We start from the raw sequence: 22,626 nt of genomic DNA on the forward strand, positions 1-22,626 counted from the left end.
AGATTTATTTTCCAGTAAGACAATGAGCCGAAGCATACAGAGAAAGCTACAGTCACTTATTTTACATTACATATTTTTATGTAATTAACATTACTTTGTAGAAATTGGCATTAAATTTTGGGGAATTTTGGGGCGAAATTTGCTTTGAAATTTAAAGTATCTTCTTGAAAATATATATTATAGTTAAATCTTCTTTAGTATTATGGAAAATTTTAACATTTATTTGTAAATTTGGGAGAATTTGATTCAAATTTCTGGGAGAATTAGCTTTAAAACTTTTAGGTAATTTCATGAAAATTTGAGATTTTTTTTTTGTAAATTTTTAATAAGTATATTGGAGGTTGCGTTGATTTTTAAAAAAATATTTTTTATGAAAATTTGAGGAATTAATTTAAATTTTTTGGGGTGATTTGATTTGATTTTTTGGGTGGTCGGGCAGGTTTTTAAATTTTAGTTATTTTCCTAGAATTTTTGAACATTTATTTGTAGATTTTGGGAGATTGGATATAAATTTCTGGGGGACATAGCTTTGTGTGTTACAGAATGGTTTTATGTTTTTATTTTTGGCATTAAAGAGGATTTTTTTTGTGTTTTTTTAGTCAAAAAAGTCCAATTTTATTGACCAGGACTGATTTATAAAATCAATAAAGGGGAAAACAGTTGCAGTTTTATTCATAGGAACTGTACATTCTGAGTAGTTATGATGAGGATTGAAAAATATTTTTCTACATTTTATAATGAATGCTTTTACAGCGGACATTTTTGTCCTGGCTGGTATGTTATGGTACAAACTAAGGAGGAGTGTAACATTCATTACCATAACAGATCACATCATTTTAAAAGGTCTGGTGTTAAATAGCGTCCACCATCCTGTCTGTATTGATAATATCAGTGATAGTCTATAGATGATGCTGATGTATTGATCGGGCTGCTCAGTCCGTCTCTGAGAGCTGCTGTGAGTCTGGGATGTGAGCAGTGAAGAAGAAGAAAAAACTGCCCCAAACATTCACTAAATGAACTGATGACCTTCCAGCTGGACCAGGCTGCAGGGCAGCGTGACACACAACACACACTACACACACACTACACACACCCCACACACACACACTGAGAGTTGGAGACAGGGCAGTGAAAAGTAGGAAGTTAACAAGGCGAGTGCAGGGTTGTGTGCTAGTGATGGGATGCCCCACTACACTACACACACACTGCGTTGTCATGATGATGTGAGTTGACTCGGGGTAATTCAGGGATAATTAGTCGGTTCTTGTCGTCCTGCGGGTGAAGCAGCTCCTCCACAGGAAGAAACAACGTGACCCACAGTCATGTGACCTGAACCGTCCGAAGCTCAGCTGCTGATTGGACGATGACAAACCTGCTGGGACGCTGCCCGCTCTGAGTTCAGTTAAACAGAGACGGGAAAGAAGCGTCGTGGTGTTGTTATGATTCACTCTCCAGGCTTTAGACTGATCCCGTCCTGTTAAAGTGAACCTTCAGAGATAATCCAAGCTTTATCTTCCTGTTGTGGTCACATGACCGCTGTGATGTGATGATCCAGACAGCAGAGATCCATCCTCACTCAGGCTCACAGCTCTGTAACTGTAAAGCCACTGTTTCTGTAGAAAGCAGGGCTGTAAACCAGCAGTTTGATCCTGATTTAATATTCCATCCATTCATTAGACTGATGCTGCCACCATTAACCCCCACATCAAGTCTGCTGTGGTACCAGAGCGTTTTATTTCATTCAGGACCCGTCATTAATATCAGATATTATCCATTTAACTAACTACAGGGCTGTCATTAATATCAGATATTATCCATTTAACTAACTACAGGGCTGTCATTAATATCAGATATTATCCATTTAACTAACTACAGAGCTGTCATTAATATCAGATATTATCCATTTAACTAACTACAGGCCTGTCATTAATATCAGATATTATCCATTTAACTAATTACAGTCCTGTCATTAATATCAGATATTATCCATTTAACTAATTACAGAGCTGTCATTAATATCAGATATTATCCATTTAACTAATTACAGAGCTGTCATTAATATCAGATATTATCCATTTAACTAATTACAGAGCTGTCATTAATATCAGATATTATCCATTTAACTAACTACAGGGCAGAAAGAAACATTTCTACATCCTCCACCATCTTATAGCTAAAATATTTCTGATATTTTAAAAGAATCTTATTTTTAATAAACTAGATAAAAGGCTGCATCTGATTGTGAAATAACACTTTTTCAATGCTTGAATGCATTTTTTTTAAACAGTAACCATTAAAGAGTCTTAAATACTAAATATGCTGTAGAGACGATTACATATGATCACTGGTCCTGGAATATTTGAACAGCTGTTAACTAGAATCAGAATATAGAAAATACAATCCATCAGTGTTTCTAACCATCCATCCATCCACCCAACCGTCCATCCATCTATCCATCCATCCATCCATCCATCTCTCTGTCCATCTATCCATCCATCCATCCATCCATCCACCCAACCGTCCATCCATCTATCCATCCATCCATCCATCCATCTCTCTGTCCATCTATCCATCCATCCATCCATCCATCCATCCATCCATCCATCCATCCATCCATCCATCTCTCTGTCCATCTATCCATCCATCCATCCATCCATCCACCCAACCGTCCATCCATCTATCCATCCATCCATCCATCCATCTCTCTGTCCATCTATCCATCCATCCATCCATCCATCCATCCATCCATCCATCTATCCATCCATCCATCCACCCAACCGTCCATCCATCTATCCATCTCTCTGTCCATCCATCCATCCATCCATCTCTCTGTCCATCTATCCATCCATCCATCCATCCATCCATCCATCTCTCTGTCCATCCATCCATCCATCCATCTCTCTGTCCATCCATCCAACCATCCATCCATCCATTTTGAAATAATAGTTTGAATCCAAAGCTTCCTCTTTCAACAATGAGTACAGTTCAAGATTCTAAAATGTTGATATTGATCACATCACTGTTTATCAGGTTTATAGTCACATATTAAATTTCCAGACTGTTAGGAAGTCATCAGGGAATGAATGACCAAACAGCTGAACAATAGTTAACAGGTAGATAAAGAATATCCTCCCATCAGATTTAATAATGTTACTGATTATTTATTTTGTGTCTTAAGCCTCATTCATGAGCAGGTCAGAGGTTTCCATGTTATTATTCCAGTTTGATGTGTGTTACTGTAAAGTGTTTTATTTTGAAAGTGCTCTTTGTGATGAATGTGATGGTTAGTTTCATATCAGAATTATGTGGTTTACCTTCCCCTCTCTACCCACCTGTGTAGGGAAAATGTCAAAAACAGCTGGGCACAGCAGAAAGGCATTCTGGGTAACAGGAAATCTAGGAAATCAGTAGAGGAGAGAGAGAGAGAGAGAGAGAGAGAGAGAGAGAGGATCATGGTGTAATCTCACTGTGTTCTCATCTCTGGGTTTATCTCTATGTGTGTGTGCTGCATGTGTGGGTGTGTGTGGGGGTGTGTGGGTCTGTGTGTGTATGTGTGTGTGTTTTCAGGGTCCTCAGGTACCAACAAATAAATCACGGCCCACATCACACCCCCCCCCCCCCCCCCCACCCCCCACCCCCCACACTCACATAGATCTAGGTCACAGCTGTTCACTACAATATTTCTGTTTTCATTTCCACTGGAAAAATGTCACCTCTCTCTCCTCCTCTTACTCCTCTGTTTCACCTCTTTATTTATCTCCATCGTCATCACCAATAATGTCATCATCATCATCATCGTTGTTTCTGTTGCCAGCTAACCTGATACGCCAGGTAGACTGTTTCATGTCTCTATTGCATTAAAATATTTCACATTCATCTGGAAATCCCCCATAGAAAGCTGTTGGGAAGGGTAAGACTTTTCAAAACATTCTCTGAAGGTGATTGGAAGAACATTCTGTCACTCACATTGGCACTGCTGTAGTTTATGAACAGTGGAGCTTGTTGTTGGATAAAACTCATGCTGGGAAGAAGTAGAAGAACAACAACATTCTCTCTTCCAAAGAGAGCTTCAGTGTAGCTCTTTTCTGTCATTTTAATAAAGAAATGTGGTCCAGTTCGGATTATGATGCTATTACTACATCTGAGCTTAACGCTACATCCAGTGGCAGCCATTGCTATCGGCTTCCAGTTCGACTAAACCCTGCCTGTAGCTACCGCCTCCTTCTCCTCAAATGACTCTGATTGGTCAGGTCCGTTTTCATTCCTGACACAAACTTTTCAGACTGGAGCTTTGCGAGATGGATCTGCTTGATGACAGACGTGGAATCTGGACAGGCCATGTGGGGGCATCTTTGGCAAGACACTTAACCACAATTTTCCCCCACTGCTGTTTCGATGGCGTGTAAATGAGTATGGATGTGTATGAGCTTGATTAGCTGTGACTTATGGCCACTCAGCTTAGCAGATTCTGCCATTAATGTATGAATGTGGAGTGAATGGGTGTAAATGGATGTGGCCTGTGGTGTGAAAGTGCTTTGAGACAACATGCGAGGATAGAGGAAGACAGCACGCCAAGAAACAGGAAGACATGAGGTAAAGAAACAGGCAAGACCAGAGACAGCACGCCAAGAAACAGGAAGACATGAGGTAAAGAAACAGGCCAGATGAGAGACAGAACGCCAAGAAACAGGAAGACATGAGGTAAAGAAACAGGCCAGATGTGAGACAGAATGCCAAGAAACAGGAAGACATGAGGTAAAGAAACAGGCAGATGAGAGACACCACGCCAAGAAACGAGTAAAAATGCTTCAAGTAGTGATAAGATAGAAAATTGGTACACTAATCAATGTCCATTTGCCATTAATCACCTATTCAGCAAGGTTAGTTCTCATCATCATCAGAATCATTCTCATCATTATTATCATCATCATCATTACCATTGTCTTTTATGTCTTCATCATCCTAATCATCCTCATCATCATCATCAACTGTCAGTTTCATCATCATCATCTCTATCATGGACCACACAGAGAGAACGATAAAGAGGTCAGGACTTTAATTCAGTAAAATCCTCTTTAACTGTGAGAGCAGGACAGAATCCTCAGCCAGCAGTTGGAGAAATGATTACAGAGAAGAAATGAGAAGTTTTATTCACATTTCTGTTGGTGGACTATGAGGAGACAGGCACTGATATTCTTCCCTTCTATCTCCAGGTGCTGGTCGAAATGGCTACACCAATGCTGTGGATGGGGAGGAGGGAGGAGGTGAGGGTGAAGAAGAGGAGGAGGGAGGAGAGGGGGATGGAGGAGGCGGAGACGTGGGAGTAGAAGGAGGAAGAGGACAAGAGCAGGATGGAGAGTGGGACAACGAGCTGGACGGAGAAGAGGAGGGGGGAGTAAAGATGACTAGGACCGACACGCTTCACTCAACCACCAGTTCAACAGGAACACAGAGGAAGAAAGGACAACACGCCAAGAAACAGGTGAGATAACACACCAAGAAACAGGTTAGATAACACACCATGAAACAGGGGAGATAACACACTAAGAAACAGGTAGGATAACACGCCAAGAAACAGGTGAGATAACACACCAAGAAACAGGTGAGATAACACACCATGAAACAGGTGAGATAACACGCTAAGAAACAGGTAGGATAACACGCCAAGAAACAGGTGAGATAACACACCAAGAAACAGGTGAGATAACACGCTAAGAAACAGGTAGGATAACACGCCAAGAAACAGGTGAGATAACACACCAAGAAACAGGTGAGATAACACACCAAGAAGCAGGTGAGATAACACACCAAGAAACAGGTGAGATAACACGCTAAGAAACAGGTGAGAAAACACACCAAGAAACAGGTGAGATAACACGCCAAGAAACAGGTGAGAAAACACACCAAGAAACAGGTGAGATAACACGCTAAGAAACAGGTAGGATAACACGCCAAGAAACAGGTGAGATAACACACCAAGAAACAGGTGAGATAACACGCTAAGAAACAGGTGAGATAACACACTAAGAAACAGGTGAGATAACACACTAAGAAACAGGTGGGATAACACACCAAGAAACAGGTGAGATAACACGCTAAGAAACAGGTGAGATAACACACCAAGAAACAGGTGGGATAACACACTAAGAAACAGGTGAGATAACACACTAAGAAACAGGTGAGATAACACGCTAAGAAACAGGGGAGATAACACACTAAGAAACAGGTGAGATAACACACCAAGAAACAGGTGGGATAACACACCAAGAAACAGGTGAGATAACACGCTAAGAAACAGGTGAGATAACACACCAAGAAACAGGTGAGATAACACACCAAGAAACAGGTGGGATAACACACCAAGAAACAGGTGAGATAACACACCAAGAAACAGGTGGGATAACACACCAAGAAACAGGTGAGATAACACACCAAGAAACAGGTGGGATAACACACCAAGAAACAGGTGAGATAACACGCTAAGAAACAGGTGAGATAACACACCAAGAAACAGGTGAGATAACACACCAAGAAACAGGTGAGATAACACACCAAGAAACAGGTGAGATAACACGCCAAGAAACAGGTGAGATAACACGCCAAGAAACAGGTGAGATAACACACCATGAAACAGGTGAGATAACACACCAAGAAACAGGTGAGATAACACACCATGAAACAGGTGAGATAACACACCATGAAACAGGTGAGATAACACACCAAGAAACAGGTGAGATAACACACCATGAAACAGGTGAGATAACACACCAAGAAACAGGTGAGATAACACACCATGAAACAGGTGAGATAACACACCAAGAAACAGGTGAGATAACACGCTAAGAAACAGGTGAGATAACACGCCAAGAAACAGGTGAGAAAACACACCAAGAAACAGGTGAGATAACACGCTAAGAAACAGGTAGGATAACACGCCAAGAAACAGGTGAGATAACACACCAAGAAACAGGTGAGATAACACGCTAAGAAACAGGTGAGATAACACACCATGAAACAGGTGAGATAACACACCATGAAACAGGTGAGATAACACGCTAAGAAACAGGTAGGATAACACGCCAAGAAACAGGTGAGATAACACACCAAGAAACAGGTGAGATAACACGCTAAGAAACAGGTAGGATAACACGCCAAGAAACAGGTGAGATAACACACCAAGAAACAGGTGAGATAACACACCAAGAAGCAGGTGAGATAACACACCAAGAAACAGGTGAGATAACACGCTAAGAAACAGGTGAGAAAACACACCAAGAAACAGGTGAGATAACACGCCAAGAAACAGGTGAGAAAACACACCAAGAAACAGGTGAGATAACACGCTAAGAAACAGGTATGATAACACGCCAAGAAACAGGTGAGATAACACACCAAGAAACAGGTGAGATAACACGCTAAGAAACAGGTGAGATAACACACTAAGAAACAGGTGAGATAACACACTAAGAAACAGGTGGGATAACACACCAAGAAACAGGTGAGATAACACGCTAAGAAACAGGTGAGATAACACACCAAGAAACAGGTGGGATAACACACTAAGAAACAGGTGAGATAACACACTAAGAAACAGGTGAGATAACACGCTAAGAAACAGGGGAGATAACACACTAAGAAACAGGTGAGATAACACACCAAGAAACAGGTGGGATAACACACCAAGAAACAGGTGAGATAACACGCTAAGAAACAGGTGAGATAACACACCAAGAAACAGGTGAGATAACACACCAAGAAACAGGTGGGATAACACACTAAGAAACAGGTGAGATAACACGCCAAGAAACAGGTGAGATAACACACCAAGAAACAGGTGAGAAAACACACCAAGAAACAGGTGAGATAACACACCAAGAAACAGGTGGGATAACACACTAAGAAACAGGTGAGATAACACGCCAAGAAACAGGTGAGATAACACGCCAAGAAACAGGTGAGATAACACACCATGAAACAGGTGAGATAACACACCAAGAAACAGGTGAGATAACACACCATGAAACAGGGGAGATAACACACCATGAAACAGGTGAGATAACACACCAAGAAACAGGTGAGATAACACACCATGAAACAGGTGAGATAACACACCAAGAAACAGGTGAGATAACACACCATGAAACAGGTGAGATAACACACCAAGAAACAGGTGAGATAACACGCTAAGAAACAGGTGAGATAACACGCCAAGAAACAGGTGAGAAAACACACCAAGAAACAGGTGAGATAACACGCTAAGAAACAGGTAGGATAACACGCCAAGAAACAGGTGAGATAACACACCAAGAAACAGGTGAGATAACACGCTAAGAAACAGGTGAGATAACACACCATGAAACAGGTGAGATAACACACCATGAAACAGGGGAGATAACACACCAAGAAACAGGTGAGATAACACACCAAGAAACAGGTGAGATAACACACCATGAAACAGGTGAGATAACACACCAAGAAACAGGTGAGATAACACACCATGAAACAGGTGAGATAACACACCAAGAAACAGGTGAGATAACACGCATAGAAACAGGTGAGATAACACACCAAGAAACAGGGGAGATAACATGCCAAGAAGCAGGGGATATAACACGCATAGAAACAGGTGAGATCACACGCTAAGAAACAGTTGAGATAACACACCAAGAAGCAGGGGAGATAACACGCCAAGAAACAGGGGAGATAACACGCCAAGAAACAGGGGAGATAACACGGCAAGAAGCAGGGGAGATAACACGCCAAGAAGCAGGGGAGATAACACGCCAAGAAACAGGGGAGATAACACACCAAGAAGCAGGGGAGATAACACGCCAAGAAACAGGGGAGATAACACGCCAAGAAGCAGGTGAGATAACACGCCAAGAAACAGGGGAGATAACACGGCAAGAAACAGGTGAGATAACACACCAAGAAACAGGTGAGATAACACACATAGAAACAGGTGAGATAACACACATAGAAACAGGTGAGATAACACACCAAGAAACAGGGGAGATAACATACCAAGAAACAGGGGAGATTACGTGCCATGAAACAGGCGAGATAACACGCCATGAAACAGGTTAGATAACACATGATGATGAGAATCTAGATGATCATGGTGAAGATGATGGTGAAGATAAGAGCGAGTACGATGATGATGTCAAACCCGTCCTCTTTGATTATTTATGCAAGCTTAGACAAAATTTCTCCTGCTGGTCTCCTCCACATGTAAAAAAACTGAAATGGAAAACATTTTTTGTGAGTTGAGTCTAAAGAAGGTATTTTTCATAGCAAACATCTGTTTATTAAATAGCATGTCAAATCATCTGTGATGTGGAACCATTTTCACTAGTCACTCCTGCAGACACCCAAATCTGCTGAAGGAACTAAATTAAGGTCTTCACCTCACAGCAGCTCTCTGATTGGTGGATCAGTGAACCAATAAGAGATCCAACAAAGAGTTAGTTTCGTGAAAGCAATGTTGAATAGGAAGATGAAGGTGATGATGATGATGATGATGTGGTTAATGATGTCATGTCTCCTCCCCCCAGGTTCAGGGCAGTAATCAGGTCCAGAGAGCTCCCAGAGCGTTATACTGCCTGAAACTCAACAACCCAATCAGACGAGCCGCTCTGTCCATCGTGGAGTGGAAGTATCCTTTAATCTGACCAATCAGATGTCAGCTTCACACCACTTTACTGAACTGTTGATCCACTTATGTCTTATTTAATCACTGTAGATATTGTTCTAACATTATTGCATTTTTATTGCCCTAGAGCAGTGTTACTCAACCCTGCTCAACCAAAGAGCCAAGTTGTTGAAAAATACCTTTGCAAGAGCCACAATCTAAGTGGTGACAAGTTAAAGGTGGCAAAAATGTTCAACAAGCAACAAAAAATGGGTGAATAGTGGAAAAGGGGTCAGACAGTAGCAAAAAATGGGTGAAAAGTGACAAAAAAATGAGTTGAAGGTGGTATAAAATGGTTCAAATGTGGCAAAAAAAAAAAAAAAATTAGTGAAAAGTGACTTAAATGGGCAAAAAATAGGAAACAAGCATATTTAATGGCAAAAGGTAGCTGAAATAGGTGAAAAGTGGTAAGAGGGGCAAAAATGGGATAAAAGTGGCAAAAAGAAGTGGCAAAAACAGGCAAAAAAGAGAAAACGAGTGGTATTTAATAGCAAAAGGTAGATTAAATGGGTGAAAGTTGGGAGAATATGGTGAAAAGTGGCCAAAAATGGTGAAAAATGGAAAAATGGGATAAAAGTGGCAACAAGAAAAGGGTCAAAATGGGCAAAACTAGATAAAGTTGTATTTAATAGCAAAAGATAGCTTAAAAGGGTGAAAATGGCAAAAAAAAGTGAAAAGGGGCTAAAATGGGATGAAAGTGTCAAAAAGAAGTGACAAAAACAGGCAAGAACTTGGAAATAAGTGGTATTCAATTGCAAAAGCTAGCTTAAATGGGTAAAAGGTGTCAGAAAATGGTGAAAAGGGGCAAAAATGGGTTGAAAGTGGCAACAAGATGTGGCTAAAATGGGCAAAAACTAGGAAAAAAATTGGTATTAAATGACAAAAAGTAGCTTAAATGGGCAAAAATTGGGAGAAAAAATGGTGAATGGGGCAAAAGTAGGAAAAATGGGTAAAAAGTGGCAAAAAAAAGTGTCAAAAAAGTAGGAAATATTTAATGGCAAAGGGTAGCTTTTATGATGAAAAGTGACCAAAATGGGGAAAGAAAGAGCAAAATAGTTTCTCTTCTGCTAGGTTTTCTGGGGGAATAACATTTAACACTAGAAAAGCACTCAGAGAGCGCAGACCTCCGCCATCATTACTCTCTCCCCAGTGGGGTGGAGACATGGTGAGGCGAGCATTGGCTTCACTACGGGTGCACTGTCATGGTGGAAGCATTGCCTGTCTGTGCCAACAGATGCACTGACAGTCTCACCCATGGTCTCACCGGACGTCTGGAAGTCATGGCAGAGGGTGAATATTCCTCTATTCCTCCCAGCATTGTGAGTATTCTCGCTACAATTCACTGTCTTTCTCTCCGTTACGCTCCCACTCGTCTCCTCGACCAGGTGTGCGTCTTTCAAACTCTAAAACTGTGAATAGAAACACCCAAAAATGCTGCTGGGAGTGAAGTTACTCATGTCCGCCATCTCCTGGTGTAAAGTGATAACAGCGCAGACCTCCACCATTAGCCCTATCTCCCAATAGTACAGAATCCTTTAAAAAGTTCCTGGATTAAGATGGTGATCCGGATCAGTCCCAAAATCTAATCAGTTCTTCCTTATGCCATTTCTGACATTTCATTAAAATTTCATGAAAATTCAACATTTTCATCAACGGGAATGCTCTCATTTTTTTGTCACAAATCTTTAAAAGTTTTGTCCCTCTTAAGCTTCCTTAGCTCTTGCCTTCAGACCCTTTGATATTTTTATTCTGTTAGCCATCTTTGCTAACTGCGTCGCTCTGGGAGTTTCTAAACCGTTTCCTGAGGACGACTCCAACTCCACCAACCACGACCTGGTGAGTCCAAATACACAACAACACAACTACACCGAGAACGAGCAGAGAACAGTACAAGCTGTGATAACTCTGTTACCATAGTGATTTGAATAGTGGTGTAACTATTCTCAGAGGTCAGGGTTCAGCAGCTCTGCTTTGAGGTCACGGTTTGGGTTCTGTTCTGTGTTTAAAAAAAGCGACATAAAGTCCTGGATTTAGAACTCCAGGTTTCCCTCATATTTTGGTCTTTTACATTCATGATTTTGACTTTCAGTCTCATGATTTATTTTTTCTATTCTATTTTTCTTTTTATTTTGTGTTTTGACCTTTTGAACTAATCAGTTTGCCTTTTTACTTCAGATTTTGAGCCTTTAAACTCATCATTTTGACTTCCTTATGTTTGTGGTGTTTATCATCAGAGCTAGGTTGTTTTTTTACTTCCCATAATTCATCACTGTTGAAAATGAGGTTGACAGTTTTTGGTTAAATGTGGACCCTGGTCGGCCCTCAGTTTAGACCTAAATCCAGATCTGGCCCCTGGCCTGTGTGATGACTCTGGGCTAAAATCACATTTAGCCCCTTTTTGCTCAGTTTCAGTAAAAGTCTGATTTAATTTGGCCCTAATGGCTTCATGGTATGATATTCTCCCAAATAAAGGGCGATTTTCAGCTTTATAATCTCAAAAATTCTACATTTTTGTTTCAATAAATTTCTGACTTCTTAAACTAAAAATCTTTTTTCTTTAAAATTAGCAGATCCATTATTTAAATATCTTCAGAATGGCCCTTATCCACCGTTGGGGCTCAGGGCTGTGCAGACCTACGGTTTGGATCAGAAGCAGAAGTTTCAGACTGAAGAAACAGGCGGGTGTTTAGGTGTCTCTCCCTCATGTCTTTATCCATGCAAACAGGAAGTAGCTTCCATGTGGAGGGGTTTACTTCAGTTCATGGAGTCACTTTTGACTGCAGATGTAGGGGCTACTGTAGATGACTGACACATCTGTGATCCAATCAGATCAGAGGAAGTCCGTGCTCAGATGGTCTCTTTGCAGTCACAGTTGGACTGTATTCAGGGTTCATGGAGTCTTTTTAATCAGAGTGACAGCCACACTGCCTCTGTGTGAGTCTGAGTCTAACTGTGTCTGTGTAGAACATCAGTCCTGTCCTTTAAACAGTGAAGAAGGAAAGATGAGGCCCGCAGAAAGGTTTCTGTGTCTGTGGGTGCTTCCTATTGGCTGTTATCCACAGGGTGTGAAATATATCCCATGTCATGGATCTGTGAAAAAGCTACCGGGGATATCAGGTACATTTGAAACTGTGAGACTTTCACTGGTGACAGACCCCGACAGATTTAACAGTTTAGTTGCTTATAGTGTGTGGTGTGGATGAACATCACACCAACAACAGGAGTCTCCACTCTCAAAAAGAGAAAGCTACATGTTAGCTACCTGCTGTAGCCAACATGACCGCTCTTTCACCCCCTCTCCTTTCCTTGTCCATTAGGTTGGGCAGAGTCTGGAGTCCCAGACTCCTCTGTGCCTGGTTTCAGCTCCACTGATCTGCTAGAGGGTGAGGTCAGTTGGAAGGATCCCGGACGAGCCCCCAAGAATTGTCCAAGAATTATTCGCAACAGACCCAAACAGAGTTAATTCAGCTTCTTTAATCGCAAAGTTAAAAATGGAGGTCCTCAGGGCGGAGTCTTTGGACCCCTGTCTTCTACACTTTATTAATGAAAACTACCCACTGCAAATTTTCATTCATATGCAGATGACACCCTCTGAACCCTCTTTGATTCTCTGTCTCAGGGTGATTGAGTCTGTCTTCTTATAAACACCCTGGGTTCTTGGTTGATGAGTCGCTGTTCTTCTCACTCGTCTCCTTCTTGCACGCCCACTCAGTTAGTGAGGACGGTCTGATCTAGGCAGATTCATACATGAGACATATTCCTTCATTTCTTCATGATGGATTTAACTGAACTCTGGGGGATGTTCAGAGCAGTGTTAATTTTGTTGACTAATTATTTTCGTTATAGTTTTCGTTAATAGCCTTTTTCCCCCTGACGAAAATGAGACAGTAACTAATAAAAACAAGTGTGCATGGACAAAAACTAAAACAAAATTAATTGAGACTTTAGTCAACAAATAAAAACGAGACAAAAATGTTTGACCAAGACTTTATCCAATCAGACCTAATTTCCTCGTGTAGAAAGTAGGGGCCAGTTAGGCATATATCCAATCACAACTAGTTTGGCCATGTGGAAAGGTGGGATGAGATACGGGGGAGATCCAATCACAACGGCTTTTGCTGCATAGCGGCGGGGTAAGTTGGGAGAGATCCAGTCAGTCGACTAGATTCACTGTAAATTTCGTCAACACGACTAAAACTGAAACAAGTTAGATGACTAAATTATGACTGAAACTGAAAGATATTTTTGGCAAAAGACTAAAACTAAATTAAAAAGTGCTGTCAAAATGACCACTGGTTCAGAGACTTGGAAATGTTTCTGTCTCCATCCTCTGACTTAGACTTTTCAAACACCTTTTCTCTTGGAGTGTTCTTTTGTCTTCATGGTGTAATGGTAGCCAGGAATACTGATGCACCAGTGACTGGAGCTTTCAGACACAGGTGTCCTTATACTACAGTCACTGAGATACATTCACTGCACTTAGGTTGGCATTACTTTGTAGAAATGTGGTTTCACTTCGACATTAAAAAGACCTTTTTTAGACCTTTTTAGCTTAAATTTGTGGCATAAAAGCCAAATCATGATGACCATGATTGGTTTATAAAATCTATAAAAGGGTAAAACATCCGAGGGGGTGAATACTTTTCTAAGCACTGTAAATATTCATGAATATACCACCAGGTTGTTGCAGAAAAAAAGACCACATGCCTCTAAGATGTGACTTTTTCGTCTCTAGCTTGGAAATTAGCCTTAAAATTTAGAACTGTAATAAAATCTCGATCGTTGTCTTGCCAGAAAAAAAATTAAAAATTGTGATATGATATCTTTCCATACTGACCACCGTTAGCTCCATGTTTACTGTCATGGCTGTGTTTGTTGTGCTTCCTCCTTCTGTGAACTTGCGTCCTGATTGGCTATCGCTCACAGTCCTGCTCATGCCTGCTCAGCTGTCAGACCACCTTCGACTGGCTTCATAGCAGATCTGAGAGGGAAAGATCCCCCCTTATCCTTCTCACACCACAGGAATATCCACCAGGATCATCCTTAGAACCGTCTGATAGTCCGGTGTTTGCAGACTTTGGTCAGAGGGAGAACCACGTTTATTTTGCAGTGTGGACCCTGCTCTGCTAGATGTTGCCGTCATTGTTGCTCACTATGACATGCTACATGAGTCCGATGGGTCCTGAAACCGTGTCTGCTGGATTAGCTGCTCATACGTGCAGTATAATGAGTTCACTGATCATGCTAAGCACTGAAATCTAAGTAAACACTGGACAGAGCCGACCTGTAGCAGGTGCATCAGTCCTGACCTGCAGTGTTTAAGATATTCTGTGTTAAACATTTAAATGAACCGTGTGCCTGCAGACACCCGTTTGCATTGAGTCACTTTCCTCTAATTGTCTTCATTATGACTTAAAATGTAGGAGTATAAGTCATCATGACGAGCGCCTGCAGGGAGGACGACACTGAGCATGAGCAGGATGGAGGGCAGCTCAGGTAGCACCTCAGAGGTTATATAAAGACGGAAAACAAACACGCACACATGCACAGGTTTTTCTTTTAGCATCCTTGAAATAAAATCAGGTGACAGTATGTGTGTGTGAATGTGACAGCATGAGGCTGCTGGTCTGAGTCCCAGTGTTTCATCCAGATAACACACAGATTTAGAGCAGGAGGAGAGTGACATCTGAGGCCACGCAGAGAGAGAGAGAGAGAGGGTTGCTTTTTTATCTGTCTCTGTGAGCACCGGCTTAGATCTGACTCTGTTCAAGCTGAGCTCCGTTTATCAGCTCCTCACATCCACAGAGCCGCTCAGAGGTTACCTTTAAGGGCTAAATTATGTGCAATTGTGTGAACAAAGATCTGTTATTTATTTTTACTTTACCTCAAAGAATTCAACAAGTGTTCAGAACCACAGACGTCTGTCTTTTTTGTTGTTGTTTTAATGCCAACTGCTGTGAAAGTTCATGCCCTGATGCCATCCTGACTAGGGATGCACAATGATGGATATCTGATATTTATTCAAAAAAAAAAAAATTTCAGTCTTTTTGGACACTTTAAGGTTCAAAGATGACCAAGAAAACAAACTTTAGTCCTTAAAAAACACTTAAAAGTTTAAAGAATGAGGATAAATAAAGAAAAATACCTCACCTGACATAGGTCTGTTGGTTCAGACTAAAACTGCACTAATTTATTATCTTAGTGTTACTCAACCCTACTCAACCAAATTGTTGGAAAAATACCTTTGCAAAAGCCACGATCTAAGAGGTAAAAGGGGCGAAAAAAGCTTGAGGTATCAATAACAGTAAGTTCAAGGTGTCAAAAATGGTCGAAAAGCAATGAAAATGGGTGAAAATGGGCAAAAATGGGGAGGAAAATGTGGCAAAAGGGTCAGAAAGTTACAAAATGGTTGAGAAGTGACAAAAACATGAGTTACAGGGGGCAAAAAAAATGAGTGAAAAGTGACTTAAATGGGCAAAAAGCAGTCAAGAGTGGCAAAGATGGGCAAAAATAGGAAACAAGTGGTATTTAGTGGCAAAAGGGTAGCTTAAAAGGGTGAAAAGTGGTGAAAAACTGTTGAAAAAGGGTAAAAGTAGGATATAAGTGGCAAAAATTTAGGATAAACAGAAACAACTGGCAAAACATGTTAATTTCAAGGCCAAAAATGAGATAAAAGCGGCAAAAATGGAGAAGTGTCAAAAAGAAGTTGCAAAAATGGGCAAAAAATAGTAAAAATGAGGCATTTAATGGCAAAAGACAGCTCAAATGGGTGAAAAGGGGCAAAACAGGATAATAAAAAGGGCAAAAAAATGGGATAACAGTGTCAAAAATGGGGAAAAGTGTCAAAAAGAAGTTGCAAAAATGGGCAGAAAATTGGAAAAAGTATTTAATGGCAAAAGGTAACTTAAATGGGCAAAACATCGCACAAAGTTGGTTTAAAAGTGGCAAAATAAGCAAAAAAGTGGCAAAAGAAGTTGCATAAGTTTGTGAAAAATGGAAACAAGTTGTATTTAATGGACAAAAAAATGGCAAAACACTTAAATAAAAAGGACAAAAATGGGATAAAAGTGTCAAAAAGAAGTTGCAAAAATTGGCAAATTTGGGAAAAAAAGGGGTTTTTAATGGCAAAAGGTTGTTTAAATGGACAAATAGTGGCTAAAAATGGTTACAGGTGGCAAAAAATGGTCCAAAAGTGGCAAGAATGTGGCAAATAAATGAGTGAAAAGTGACTTAAATGGGCAAAAACCAGTCAAAAGTAGCAAAAAATTGACAAAAAAATAGGAAAGAAGTAGTATGTGATGATGGAAGCTGAAATGGGCAAAATGTGGCAAAAATGGTCAACGGGCAAAAATGGGCAAAAAAGTGGCAAAAAGAAGAGGCAAAAACTTAGGATAAATGGAAACAAGTGGTATTTAATGGACAAAAAGTGTCAAAACAAAAAATACAAAAAATTGTAACAAAGGGGCGTTTCATGGCAAAAGATAGCTTGAATGGGTGAAAAGGGGCAAAAACGGTGAAAAGGGGCATAAAGTTTTCCTTTTTTAAGGTTTTCTGGGGGAAATATTATTTCACTCAAATGAGCCACAGGTTGAGAACCCCTGGTTTAGATGCAGGGTCCCCTGGTTGTGGAACAGCATACCGTGTCTTTATAGAAACATTTTAGGGTCAGACGTCAGATAATGCATGATGGGAAACAGAGTCCTCACAAATATAGAGAAGAGCCGGCCTGAGTGTGTTTGTGCTGAGCAGGGATGATGACAGATTGGTAATCCTCTGAAATGCTCACAAATTCTCCACATCCACGTTTACCAGGTCACTCAGCCACACCCACACGCGTTCTCTCTCTCTCTGTTGTTGTGATGATGTCCAGAAGCTTTCAGACCCGTGTGCTTTAAATGTTTTATCGCAGGAGCACAAAGAAAATCAAAGATTTAGTTTTACTGAGGGTTAAAATATTGAAATAATTTTTTTTACAGTGTGTTAAATGTGCTAGCATTTCATTTAAAAATTTGCATTTGTTTTTTATGCCTGATGAAATCAATTATTGCAATCATGAAATATTTGCACAGTTGCCCTTCAGGGCTTCCGTACCTGGCTGAGGCTGGAGGCATTGTATCACTGTAAATATGATATCTCAAGCACACCTCAACAGGTTTTCTTCTAATTTTGCACAAAAGTCCACTCTGACTCAAGGAAGACCTTTGTAGAACTTGAGGGTCAAAGGTCAGGGTTAAAGGCCTTTATGCATGCCATGAAACAAACATTTTAGTCCTAGCAGAGGCAGGTTTGATTCTCAGCTGAAGCTATTCTGCACAGCGTTTAGAGAATGGCAGCTCTTCTCCTGGCTGAATATTTACCTGCAGTGACTGACAGGTGGTTTGATAATCATGTACAGGGCTGGAGGGGACGCTGTGTGGGCTTTATTTGCACAGGAAGCTGGATTACTGCTACAGTCCAGCTCGCTGATGTGGCCTTCAGACCGCCAGTTGATGGTCACTGGTCTACAGTCCATAATCTCATCAGAGAATGTGGAGAAATCTCTCTGCATGTAAGGGGCGAGGCTGGGAATCACTATGAAAGCCCATGACCTTTGACCCCTCAGGTGGCGCTGCATAAAAAAACATAATTCTGTATGGATTTTAAAATGTGGGCTCAGAAAAACCACTGTCAGTTAACAAAGTTCATTGCTGCTTCTGCAAATGTGAGCTCAGACTTTAGCATGCAAAGACAAATGCATAGAAACAACATCCAGAAGCCCCGCCCACTTCTCTGGGCCTGAGCTTACCTGAGATGGACTGACCTAAAAAGGGGAACAAGTCCACATTTTAGCTGCAAGTTCATCATTGTGACCATAAAATATCTTTTGTATCTGTATCCACCCCCTGACTTTTCAATAACCTTTTCTCTGAGTGTTCTTTTGTCTTCATGGTGTAATGGTAGCCAGGAATACTGATGCACCTGTGACTGGAGCTTCCAGACTCAGGTGTCTTTAGACTATAATCACTGAGACACATTCACTGCACTTAGGTTGGCATTACTTTGTAGAAATGTGGTTTCACTTTGACTTAGAAAAGGCCTTTTTTTGCTGACAATTTTTTTCCAAAAAAGCCAAATTATGTCGACCATGATTGGTTTATAAAATCAATTAAAGCAGGGGTGTCAAACTCAAGGCCCAGGGGCCAAATCCGGCCCCTGGCACAGTTATAACTGGCCCACCAGATTCACTCCAGTATAAAAATGAAAAAATTTTAACCTTGATAGTTTAAAAATATCTTTAAGTCACAAAAATTTGAAAAAGAGTAAAAATAATTAAATAAAAAGTCAGGAATGAAGAAAAAAACATTTCGTAATTTTGATTTTGCTTCTCATAATTTTCAATTTTAAGTCATATTTTGACCTTTTTAACTCATTATTTTACGTTTCATGTCACCTTTTGACCTCATACACACCCAAGTCTGACTTTTAATCCCATGTTTGAATTTTAAGTCACAATTTAAAATCTAAACTTATATTTTGACCTTTTAAAGTCGATTTCTAATTTTATCTCATAATTTTCCCTTTTAAACTTATGATTTTGTTTTTTTCTTATAGTTTGACCTTTTAAAGTATTAATTTTGGATTTTTATCTCATGTTTCAACCTTTAAAACCCACAATTTCCTTTTTTTTCCTCATATTTTTGCCTTTTAGACTCATGGTTTCCAATTTTATGTCATATTTTCATTGTGACCATTAACCCCTTAAAGCCTGAAAACACAAATAACAGCCAGAAAATTCAAATTTTTGGAACTGAAATGTTCATTTACCTTTCTATTGAAATTTTAAAAAATCCAAATTTCCATAAAATTTAACAACTATATTTTTAGTATCTCATTTCATCCATTAGGTGTTTTTGGTAACTGATAATCCACTTGGGGGCATTTTTATCGTTTATCAGATTGTATTCAGAAGGTTTTTTTTAGTAATTTATTGAGCATATTAATTCGATAGAGGCATCATAAAAGTGTGTATCAAATATGCGACAACAGGCATTAAGGGGTTAAATATCTTGTGTTTGAGATGTATTCAACTAAATAGATAGAAATGGATTTGCAAATCAATGAAATCCATTTTATTCACATTTTACACAGTGTCCCAATGTTTTTGGAATTGGGGTTTTTGACAGAAAGATGAGGATATCAAAACAACTTAAATGTGTAACCACATGAGCCTGAAGGCTGTGCGTGTGCTGTAGGATCTCTCCCTGCATGTAAACAGTTAAACATGTATGTTATTTCTGCCTTTCTTAATTATTTCGTCTAATTATTCAAAACTTTAAAAGAAAATTAGTCGTTATAAAAATGTTCCTCCCTGTTCTGTCATCTCTGCAAATAAGCCGTAAAAAAGTGTGTCAGTGAATAATTGGCGTCAAATTTACGGCCATAATCTGAGCAGCAGCGTGGCGATGATGGTAATTGAATCTGATAATGTCATGATCATGAAACCTCACAACATGATTAAAGAAACATGTTCAGCTGCTTTAAGCCTCTTCTTCTCTCTCTTTTAGTCATGGCCGTCTCCTCCCCTGTTTCCTGTCTGACCTTTACGACCTTTAACCGCTCTGACTGTCCTCTGTTTCAGGAACAAGTGGAGTACGTCTTCCTCATCATCTTCACCATCGAGACCTTCCTGAAGATCCTGGCCTACGGTCTGGTGATGCACCCGAGCTCCTACATCAGGAACGGCTGGAATCTGCTTGACTTCGTCATCGTCATCGTCGGGTGAGGAAACAGAACCTGCAGAACGTCAGAACATTCTGGAATATGAAGTTTGAACAAAGAGATGAGGGCACAGTTCAGAGGATGAAGGGATGAGGGTAAGGAAAGGTTAGGGGGTCAAATAGGAGGGATGGTAGGATGAAGGAAACAGGGTAGGGGTCTAAGGGATGGAGAGATGAGGAAATAAGGGTAGGAGTTTAGGGATAGTAGGGTCATGGGATGAAGGGAGGAGGGTTAGGCTTGCAGGATAAAGGGATGGAGAAATTAGGGTAAGGGTGATGGGGCGGAGGCACGATGGGATGATGGTAGGAGTATAGGGATGGGAAATCAGGGTAGGGGTCATGGCTAGGGGTCAAGAGAGGAGGTATGGAGGGATGATGTTGGGGCAGTGGGATGGTGGGATGCAAGTAGGAAGAGATGGGGTGGGGGTCAAGGTATGAAGACATGATGGGATAAGTGTAGGAGTTGTGGGATAAAGAGATTAAGGGATAGGGTAGGGGTAGTGGGATGAAGGAAGAAAGGTAAGAGTTGTGGGATAGAGGAATGAAGGGATGATGTAGGAGCCAAGGGATGGAGGAATAAAGGGATAATGATTAGGTTTTAGGGATAGAGGGATGAAGGGTTTAGTATAAGGATAAAGGAATGGATGGAGAAAAGGTTTATGGTAGGGGTCTTGGGATGTAGAGTTGAGGGTAAGGGTGCTGGAATGGAGGGATGAGGGGAAAATGGTTTGGGTCAAGGGATGGAGAGATGCACATAAGGGTTCCAGGGTGGGGGTATGAAGGGATGATGGTTTGGGGTATAGGGATTAGAAATCAGGGTAGAGGTTGTGGATGAAGAGATAAGATTAAGGGTCAAAAGAGGAGGCATGAAGGGATGAAGATTGGGGCTGTGGGATGGTGGGGTGCAAGGAGGAAGAGAAAGGGTGGTTTTTATGGGGACATAAAGGAATAAGGATAGGAGTTGTGGGATGGAGGGATTTAGGGATAAGGTAGGGGTCACGGGATGGAGGAATAAAGGGATAATGATTGTGTTTGAGGGATAAAGGGAAAGGTTAAGGGATGTAGAGAAAAGGGCAATAGTGATGAAATGTAGGGATAAAGGGATGCCTATGGGGTTGTGGGATGTAGAGATGGGTGTAAGGATTGTTGGACGAAGCTGGTGGAGGTCACACAGGTTTCTGAGGTAGATGAATGAATGGTGTGAGCTGGTGAGAGGTGAGGAAACTGGAGGATCTGAATCATCTGGTTGTGGCTCTGGTTAAGGAGCCCATATTTATATTTATGACACATCATTTCTTTTGTAATTAATTGAAATGAAGACATTATTTCATCAGCCCTAACAGGCCGAGGTTTGGAGAAGCAGGAAGTCAAACTCTGATTTAGAACAGGCAGATCTTCTCACTCTCAGAAACATATGTTAACTTTGCTCTCCTCTTTGTTTGCCCTCTGTTTCTCCTTGTGTGAGTTGAATCTCCGTGTTTAGTCGCAGCGCTGTTTAACAGTAGTTTCAGTAAATCAGATGTGACCACAGCACGCTCTTTATTTAGACTATTGTTCTCTTTAAATCTTCGTTTTCTCCTCACATTTCTGCTCCTTCTTGCTCTCTGGGTCTGTGTTCTTCCCTCTGGTCCTCTCTGTGTTTGTGAAGCAGTGTAGAACAGTTAATGTGCTAAATCTGATCGGACTGCAGTAAACTCTCCTTTTGTCCTCGTTCTCTCGGCCGACCCCGGCTCTGTCTTCGGTTTCGGTTCTGTCTCGGACCTTGGTTTTTGTTTACTCGTCTTCATGTGTGTTTTCTGTGTGTTTTCTGGTGTTTTCTGCATGTTTTGTGTCAGTAAATGTTTTGTGACTGCAGTAAACTGTGCAGCTCTCAGTCCTTTGGTCAGTGGAGGAACAGAGCCCGCAGCGACGCCACATTTTCTCTCATTTTGTAGTTTTTGCGTTGAGCGTTTGTGACAGCTGACTGTATCAGTGTTCACTGTAATCACACGATGCACAAAACACACAAAGAAGCACACATGCATACATGCACCCTACAGAAGAGAGCTCTAAATGCATGCACATGCTGCAAAATAGAGATCCAAAAATGCACGCTGCAGATGTCATGGCACAGGAATTCTAAACTTTGATATGATTCTAGTAAAATCTTACTATGTGTGTGATGCTAGAATCAAATAG

General features: G+C 40.7%; 1 protein-coding gene across 1 annotated transcript in view; it reads left to right on the top strand.

Moving 5' to 3' along the window:
• Positions 1-22,626, top strand: part of cacna1fb (calcium channel, voltage-dependent, L type, alpha 1F subunit) — a 108,491-nt gene that overhangs the window by 36,743 nt on the left and 49,122 nt on the right. Inside the window, 4 exon segments of the mRNA XM_041799068.1 lie at positions 5,214-5,482; positions 9,555-9,655; positions 11,422-11,527; positions 20,310-20,449. Coding sequence (XP_041655002.1) covers positions 5,214-5,482; positions 9,555-9,655; positions 11,422-11,527; positions 20,310-20,449 — 616 coding nt within the window.

The sequence above is a fragment of the Cheilinus undulatus genome, linkage group 11 (genome assembly GCF_018320785.1).
Source record: "Cheilinus undulatus linkage group 11, ASM1832078v1, whole genome shotgun sequence".
NCBI lineage: Eukaryota > Metazoa > Chordata > Actinopteri > Labriformes > Labridae > Cheilinus > Cheilinus undulatus.